Consider the following 8,881-nt stretch of genomic DNA (forward strand, 5'->3'; position numbering starts at 1 on the left):
TGCTGGTTAGTACTGAAATTCATTTCTGTTTTGAACCCAATGATTGCTTAAGTTGAGCTCCCCAAAGGGTCAACTAGAATCCCTTAGACTGCTGAGGGTAGCACTTGGGAGCTGTGCCTCCTAAAATGCTATCTTGGGGATTTGTCCTGGATCCCTCTGAAACAGCATAGATTGCCTTGGAGTGACATACCAGTCTCCAGCTTACATCTTCCTATGTCCCTCTTAGTCAAGACAGGTTGAGCATTTTGATACCTGAGTAGGTAGCGTCTACAGCCCTGGTCAACATTCAAGAAATGACCGAAAATGGATTTTTAGCCTTCTGCAATCCTTAGATTGAGGATAAGTCTCAGAGGTGAGTTGAGGCAGGATAGAAAGACAGAAAATGATGAGGCATGGGAAGGGAAGGAGCCCTTCACCAAAGACTGCCATTCCTGGACTCCCTGTGCCTAAAGGTTACAGGTACCCTGCTCTCAGAGGGACAGGCACAAGGCTCAGATGTTTCTTCCCTGCTCACAAGAGGCAGTTCCTCCCATCTCAGGGTTGCTCTCATGCATGCTACAGAGATTCTGAGAACCTTGAGCAAGAGGGCAGGTACCAGTGAAGCCCCCAGCCAACTAAAAGCAGGAATCCCATGTCCCACAGCTTAGGTGAGATGTGCCAGTTCCCTGAAAGCCACAGCTTTCACATGCTCACCAACAGTGAAGTGAAGGACCTATGGAGTCTTGTAACTGTTAAAGAATTGAATTCATAATTAAAAATCTTCCAAAAGACAAATCTTCAGGTTCAGATGGTTTCACTACTGAATCTCTCCAAATATGTAAAGAAGAAAATCCACTAATTTGCAATCTTTTCTAGCAAATAAAAGGGAAAACTTTGGGGGGGGGTGTCTGAAGCCATCATTACTGATTCCAAAGGATAAAAAAGAAAATGACAAACTGATTTCCATGACATCAATGTGAATGTCCTCAACGGAACAGCAAATTGAATGTAGCCAGGTTTGAAGAGAGCAAGTCATCATGTCATTTGTGGCTTTTCTCTGGAGTGCAGGGCTGGTGCAATATGTGAAAATAAATCAGGCTAGTCTACCATACTAACAGTCTGTAGGGGGAGGGGAAAAGAATCACATGATCATATCAGTAGATAATCCCCCCCTCTGAGGGGAAAGAAATCCCACCAGACTACTTCCCCTAACCCATACACATTCGGACAAAACACAGCATCTTTTCATAACAGTAATTCTTGGCAAAGTAGAAGAAAACTTCCTTACTGTTAAAAGGCATCTATTCATCTGGCAGCTACCATCATATTTAGTGACAAGATTAGAGAGAAGTTAAGATGACTGAATCCCATTTGCGCACATCTACAGTCCCAGCTACTCGAGGCTGAGGCAGGAGGATTCTATGCCCTGGAATTCAAAACAGGCATTGGTGGTATCATGAGACCTGTCCCCCAAAAAAAGACAAGAGAGGAAGGGATGGGGGAGAATGAGAAGGGAGGAAAAGAGGGAAGAAGAAAAGGAGAAAGGGAGGGAAGAAGGGAGTGGAGGGGGAAGGAGAAAAGGAAAGACATCAGGGTAAAATGTCCTCAACACTGTCATTCAGTATAATGCTGGAAACTTGCAGTCAGTGTAACAAAGCAAGGAAATAAAGGCCTAGCAATTAAGCACTAAAACTCCCTACTTTATTTGGTGTATAATCTGCTGTATTCATTTGCTGTCAGCATTTCTCTACTCACACTCATCCTTAAGGAAAGACTCCAATGTAGAAAATAACTTCACACATTCACCTTTGTGTTGTATGAAATAGCTCTCTCAGTAGACCTTATGTATATTAAGCTGGGCATGTTAGCATACCTGTAATTCCAACACTCTTGAGATCTAGGCTACCTTGGGGCTGTATACCAAGCCCTGCCTCAAAATTAATTAATTAAAATTTTCAGGATTTGGTTCTCTTTTCCAAATATAAATGATCAATTACATTTATAGTATAATTTGAAATTGAATTTCATATTTCATCTACACACTCATCTGTGTTGCCAGCTGCTTAGGAACTGTTACAGGTGTATATACAACATTTCTCCAGATCCTGCTCTGCCTGTCACCTGAGGGATTCAGGGAAATTTCAGTTGGGACATAAAAATGACACATTTTCTACAAAGTTTTATTGAATGTCTCTTCTTGTACCCAAGTCTTCTATTTCTTTCTGATTATTTTCTTTTCCTCACTTAAGCCCTAAGGTTCCTGTTTACCCATTGACTATACTACTGTTGTATATATCTAGTCTTTAAAGAAAAGGGCCTTTGAAGTAAGTGGCTGCAGTTCATATGACCATATGTGCTCTGTGTCTCCAGCAGACTGTTATAACCTGCATCTTTTGAGGCCCTAGCCAGCCAGTACACTAGTATGTTAACATTCATGCATAAAGGCTTAAGAGTGTGATTCCCACAGACCTTGACAGAGTAAAATTCCCAATATAAAAGGAAGCACTTTATTTTCATTTTAAGAGCTAATTATCATCATTACAGACCTAGATTTTTTTTTTTTTTGAAGGACTCTGGTTCTACTAAGCACCTTAATTTTAATTTAAAGACTGAAGCAAGCTCCAAATGTGCTGCTTAAATTCACTAAGGATGGTTTGGAAAATCACAATCAAATTCAGAATAATTTTCACCTTTGGGGGAAAAGAAGTCTCCTTTAAAGACAAAAGGATGAATTTAAAGATGAATTTAGGTGTTATACGAGAAACAGAAGACAGTAAAATACATTTGAAGAAAGGAATTGGCTATGTGCGGTTAGTCCTCTCTTCCTGTCTCAGGTAGCTAAGGGTTTGGAAGTGCAGACGAGACCTGGCCTCACAGCTCACCATTAGAGAAAGGCTCTCCTCCACCCTCTCCTGCCCCTGAGTCCGGGTTCCCCTCCCTGATTTCTGTCCAAGTGGGGTTTTGCTTTGGGCCTTAATGCTGATGCTTACACCCCATTTCCCCCATTCCATTGGCCTGATGATGCCTACTTGTGCTGTCTTGTAATTGGAAAAACATCTTGCTATTACTGTGTCTGATCATCTGTCTTCCATTTTTATACAGCCTCCACTTACAGCAGTAGTGAAGGAGATTCCTCAGACTTGTAATTGACCACAAGCTGAAAAGCAGATTTTGTTACTGTTGGGAGAAAAAGTGAGGCAGTGAAGAGCCAGTCCCATCCTATCATTGGAGATCAGATACAGATACTTTATGTTACACACTACGACAGTGATACAGTGATGAACTGTTCAGACCCGCCAGGACCTAACCTAAACACCCTGTACTCTCAATTATTCCGTTCTCTCTACAACCCCAGAGGTGGGTGCTAGAGGAAGTTCATTTTGCAGGCTAAGTTCCTGGGAAGTTAGGCCAGTTGCAGGTACAGGGCAGGGCGTAGAGTCTACTCCAGCTAGCCAGACTCTAGACAGATTGGTCCTACACTGTGCCTGTACAGCCTACCAATAGAACTGATACCCAGAACCTGCCACAGTCAGGCAATACTAAACTGGAGAGCCTCTAGCTAACAATAGACGTCTCAAATGACTGGCAAATAGCCCTTGTCAGGAGGACAAAGAAATTTGGCATATGCACTTTTAGTAAGGTTTCAAACATGTTAAGAATATTTTGGAGAAATATTGAGTAGTCTGTATCAATTGATTAAGAGAAATATGGTGAAGTCCAATCAGGAGTGCTTATACTAGATTGGAGGAACCATATCTTGCCTCCAGATCTGAGGGAAAAAAACTAGAAAATGGGAAGGCCCAAGAGATAAATATAGATGGCTCTGTTCAAGAGTGCTGTGATTCAACTGACTTGGGACTCCACTTTGAGCACATCTGTTCATTAGTACATTCGCTCTATTGTTTTCTAAAATGTCAATAGAACCTTACGACTGAAGACAACTGTTTTGGTTCCATGTTGTACAGAAGCCAAAGGCTGGCATGTGTTGTCACATGCATAGTAAGGGACTAAGGAAAACTTTGGACCCATGTCTCCTGACACCATGTTAAAGTATGCTGCTGTTTATTTATTTATTCATTTGTTTATTTTAATGAGGAAGGTAAAGAAGAGGGAGAGACTCACTGTCACAGAAGAAAATTTTCTTGAGAATGTCTGCTTTGAAAAGCAAGAAGACTATAGACTTGAAAGTGGTAGGGTGTGGAGGGGTGCCCTGACTTACCAAATACCCTTTTCTTTGTATAGTATGAGCCCAGAGGACCTGGTCGGCCCTTGTACCAAAGAAGAATCTCATCTAGCTCAGTCCAGCCTTGCTCCGAAGAGGCAAGCACTCCCCAAGACAGCCTGGCTCAGGGTAAAGAGCTGCAGGACCACAGCCACCCACCTGCTTTCAGCTTCCCATCCCCAGAGTCGTGGGCCAGCACCACCTCATCTGCCTCCTACCAGAACATTCCGTGCAATGGATCCAGCAGGGCAGCTCAGCCCAGAGAGTTGATAGGTAAGATGAATGGGTGCATTTCCAGAAAGCACCTGGATATTTCTAGGGCTTTTCCTGTCAGCCTTATCCCTGTTTGCACAGTCTCTAATACATCTGTGCCCCATGCTGGGACTTGAACCCTGCTAGTTAAGGGCTCTACCTCTGAGCCACATCCCCAGTCTGCTTGCCTTGTCATCTGAGCCATATTTAGTGCTCAGTAGAGCACTTCGGCTTTGCGCATGTCTTTAGGGCCGTATTGATCATATTTGTGGTCTGGGACATCAGCAGGCACATTCCTTTTTGGAAACTGATCTTATTGACCTATGAATGACTAAGAGAAGTGATAGAATTTAGACCATATTTCTAAATAGATACAGTCATCTTGCATCTTGGCATGGGAATCATTTATTTTCTGGTTTAAGTGGGTTTTTTTCTCCCCATCAGGGTTGCAGATAGAGCTGGTTAGATTTTCAAGGACTTTGTTGTAAGTATTCCCAGGGTGCTGTATAATCATGTGGCCCTGAGAGAGACCAGCATAGTCTCATGTCTAGGGGTGTAGAAATCCTATGTTTATTCCTTATATTCTAATAAACTGAGAACTCTGTGACTGAACAACAGGAAAGGGACAGAAAGGGGACAGGAATGACAAAGTGTGGGTGTTCAGCCCACACACCCCCTCGGCCTGTGATACACCTGTGCTGCGTTTTCCTCTGTTCCTCTTCTCACTGTGTTGATGTGGAGATGCTCATTTTCCTACCCCAGTTCTCCAGGGTTCTCCTGGGAGGCTGAAGATGTTGATCTTTGTGAACAAGCCTGAGGTCTTTGTACATTCCTGCCCAGTAGTTCTAACCTTTGCATTTGAAGTTAATTTTGTTTGGCTTTAGAATATGAATCCATTGTTTCTGTGATTGGCCCATTTTTGAGTATGTACCATGCACATGTATTTTTAGAACAATGGACATGATAGGACAAAAAAAATTTTTTTTAAGATTTTGTTCTGGAGGCTGGAATGTATCTCAATGGTAGAACACTTGTCTAGCGTGCATGAGACCTCAGGCTCAGTTCCCAGCACTACCATCTATCACCTAGAAAAGAAAAAGGAGAATGCTTGTGTCCAGTCTCTCCCCTTCTCCCCTCTCCCCTCCTCCCCTTTTCTTTTACTTTATCCTTTTTATTTATGGGACCGCAGCCCATATCAATGGATGGTACAGCCTGCATTTAGGGTGTGTCTTCCCACCTCAACTTACCCTGATCCAGATGGTCCCTTCCAGACATGCTCAGAGATTTGTTTCCATGGCAATTCTGAATCACATCAAGTTGGTAATCCAAACTAGCTGTCACACCTGCTATGTGTAAACTGCTCCATTGACCTGGGTGGCTTTGTCTTTGTTAAAGGTCTGAAACAAATACATGCCTATTCAGATTTCCTAAGAAAAATGTAATTTACAAACCAGGAAGGATTAGTGTGTTATTTTTGGTTGCTGATTAGAATTTATTTTAAAGGTAAACCTCTCTCCTGCCCCTCCTCATTTTCTTCTTTGCTATTGCTTCTGTATGTATGTCAGTGTACCACATGAATGCAATGCCTTCAGAGGCCAGAAGAGGGCAATGGATCCCCTGGTTGTTAGTCACCATGTGGGTGCTGGGAACTGACCCCTAGTCCTCTGCAAGAGCAGCCAGTGTTCTTAACTGCTGAGTCATGGTTCCAGCTCTCGGCAACTGTTTTATAAACAGCCATATTGGATATAAAGTAGTGGTTTGCTTTTGTTCTGTTCTGTTCTGTTCTGTCCCCTCCCCTCTCCTGTGATGTTCTGTTCTGTACTGTCCTGTCCCATCCCATCCTGTCTGTTTTGTTTTGATACAGGGTCTCCCCATAGGCCCAACTAACCTGGAATTCACTATGTAGACCAGGCTGGCCTGCATCTTACAGAGATCTGCCTGCCTCTGCATCCTAAGTGCTACCATGCTTGGAATTTTTTTAAATTAATTAGTTAATTAATTAATTTAGTGATCCATTTCTTTTTGGTTTATAAAATAAAGTATTAACAGGACTTCTTTTATTTGTGTGTTTGCCTGTCTGGTGGTCTGTGTCGTGTTGCCTAGGCTGTCCCCAGCTTCATGATTCAAGTAGTCCCCTGTCTCAGCCTGAGTCCCTGGGGCCGTAGTTGTCAGCATGCCATGACAGGGTTTCTTATGGTTTCTGTTTTGTTTTGGTTTGTTTTTAATTTTAATTTTTTTTAACTTATTGATTGTGAGCTCAGGGATAGAACTTCCTTGCTAAATACTTGAAGATTAAAAAGGAGAAACACCTGGTTTTCAACTGTTTAGTTTCTATCTTGAGCTACATCTGATCATAAAAACCAACTCAAACCTAGCTCAATTTTAAAAAAAAGTGGGAGTAGAGTTCGAAGGCCAGGTGGCTTTGTGAGAGGCACTGACTAGTTTTCTGAGTGATGTAGTATGTACAGTATGCAGCACAGAATACCTGGTACACAGTGAAAACTCACAGGAGTGCTGTTACCCAACGCTTCCTCTGGCCCCTCCCTACCTACTCCTTTCTGCTCTTTGAGGAGTGGGCTTCTTCAATTTGGGTTGCATTGTGGCTCTACCTGGCTCTACCTAATTTAGTCAGGTCTCAGTCTTTTCCCGCCCCCTACCATCATACAATACAGTATTATTAAAATTTTAAAAGAATGGGGCCAAGTTTTAAAGACCTTGAAAGTCAGGCAGTAGAAAGTATGATGTCATTACATCTTTTCTTCCCTCCCACATTATTCTGTTCACTCAAAGGAGTTTAAAAGCCAGGTGTGCTAGTGCACACCTACAATCCCAGCACTGAGGAGGCTCAGACTAGGATCAAGGGTTTAAAGCCAGGAGGGGCTTGGTGGCACACACCTTTAATCCCAGTACTTGGGAGGCAGAGGCAGGGGGTTTCACTGAGAGATCAAGGCCAGCCTGGTCTACATAGCAAGTGCCAGGCCAGCCAGGGTTACAGGGAAACCCTGTCTCAAAAAGACACTCCCCACCCTCCCCCAAAATAAAAGAGTTCAAAGCCAGCCTGAGATCTACACAGTGAGATCTTGTTTCAAAAGAGCCAAAACATTTATACGTAAATAATGTATGTAGTGACATGCACAGGGAGCAGTTCTAATAAGAGGAATCAGCTGCCACTTTACCCGTGTTGACAGTACAGCAATACAGCCTGTTTTTATTGAAGATGAAACATGTTCCAGTTACAATGATCAAATTGTTGTGATTTTGACATTCTGTGGCAGAATTATGTGTACTTTGCTACATTGTCCCTGAGTGCTTGGAAACCTGTGACCCATGGATCAGAGGAGCTGGTGAGTAGTACTGCATTAAACCCCTGTTACTGTTCTCTGCTTGTAGCTCCACCCAAGACTGTCAAACCGCCTGAGGATCAGCTGAAGCCTGATACTGGGGAGGGGTCCAGCTCCTTCAACTACAGTGTGCTGCAGCACCTGGGCCAGTTCCCACCCCTCATGCCCAACAAGCAGATCGCAGAGTCGGCCAATAGCAGCAGCCAGCAGAGCTTGGCCACCAGCAAGCCCGCCATGTCCTACGCCAGTGCCCTCCGGGCCCCGCCCAAGCCCAGGCCCCCACCTGAGCAGGCCAAGAAGAGCAGCGACCCCGTGTCTCTGTTCCAGGAGCTTAGTCTGGGGAGCAGCACAGGTGGCAACGGCTTCTACTCTTACTTTAAATAATCACCCCTTTCCTCAAAAGAGAATGTTTCAATTTCTGTTTGTATCAGTAGATTGTGGTAGTTGGAGCCCATCTATAGATGCACAATTCCCTTTGTTTTGATATTAAATACATTCTCACACAGTTGCTTTGCTGCTAGACTTGCAACTAATTTTTTAAAAAGTATATTCCATTATTTTGCATTTTTGATGTGAGTCAGAATTTTGACAGCTTTTATGTAGAATAAAAATATTTTTAAATTTGTGTATTGTTACATATGTTTGCATCAAGCTAGCAGCTAAGAGGTTAATTGTGCAACTATAAAAAAAAAGAAAAAAAAGAATAAAAAAGTTTGTCTAAAATGTATTTAAAAAGAAAAAAATTGTAAGTAGCATTTACATGTATTCAATAATATTACCACATGCTGGGTTTCTGTACCAGAAATGGCCAGTTGTTGTACAAATGTATGTTATTTTTGCTTAAATTCATTTAAATTTTTTTAAATAAAGGGGCAGCATCTTCTAAATACTTTTAAGTTTTATCAGCTTTTTGTTTTTTGTTTTTTTGGGTGACAGGATGCTGCATTTTAAGACTTTCACGGTTTTGGATGATGTGTAACGTGCTGTTGTGTTCTCTACCCAGTGCAGGCTAGAGTTGAAGGCATTCTTTGCCTGTGTATTCTGTATGCCACTGTTTTTTGAAATGTGAAGGAAAAAAAAGGAAAAA

At 42.5% G+C, this 8,881-nt stretch overlaps 1 protein-coding gene across 10 annotated transcripts in view; it reads left to right on the forward strand.

Annotated features, from left to right (window-relative positions):
* Helz (helicase with zinc finger) overlaps nt 1-8,681 on the forward strand; it is a 190,728-nt gene extending 182,047 nt beyond the window's left edge. For all 10 annotated transcript variants that reach the window (XM_029568373.1, XM_029568371.1, XM_029568370.1 and 7 more), the window contains 2 exons: nt 4,222-4,474; nt 7,844-8,681. In XM_029568373.1, the coding sequence (XP_029424233.1) occupies nt 4,222-4,474; nt 7,844-8,178 (588 nt within the window). In that variant the 3' untranslated portion in view covers nt 8,179-8,681. The remainder of the gene's footprint in view (nt 1-4,221; nt 4,475-7,843) is intronic.
* Nucleotides 8,682-8,881: the final 200 nt, after the last annotated feature.

The sequence above is a fragment of the Nannospalax galili genome, unplaced genomic scaffold (assembly GCF_000622305.1).
Source record: "Nannospalax galili isolate Female #2095 unplaced genomic scaffold, S.galili_v1.0 scaffold781, whole genome shotgun sequence".
Classification (NCBI taxonomy): Eukaryota; Metazoa; Chordata; class Mammalia; order Rodentia; family Spalacidae; genus Nannospalax; species Nannospalax galili.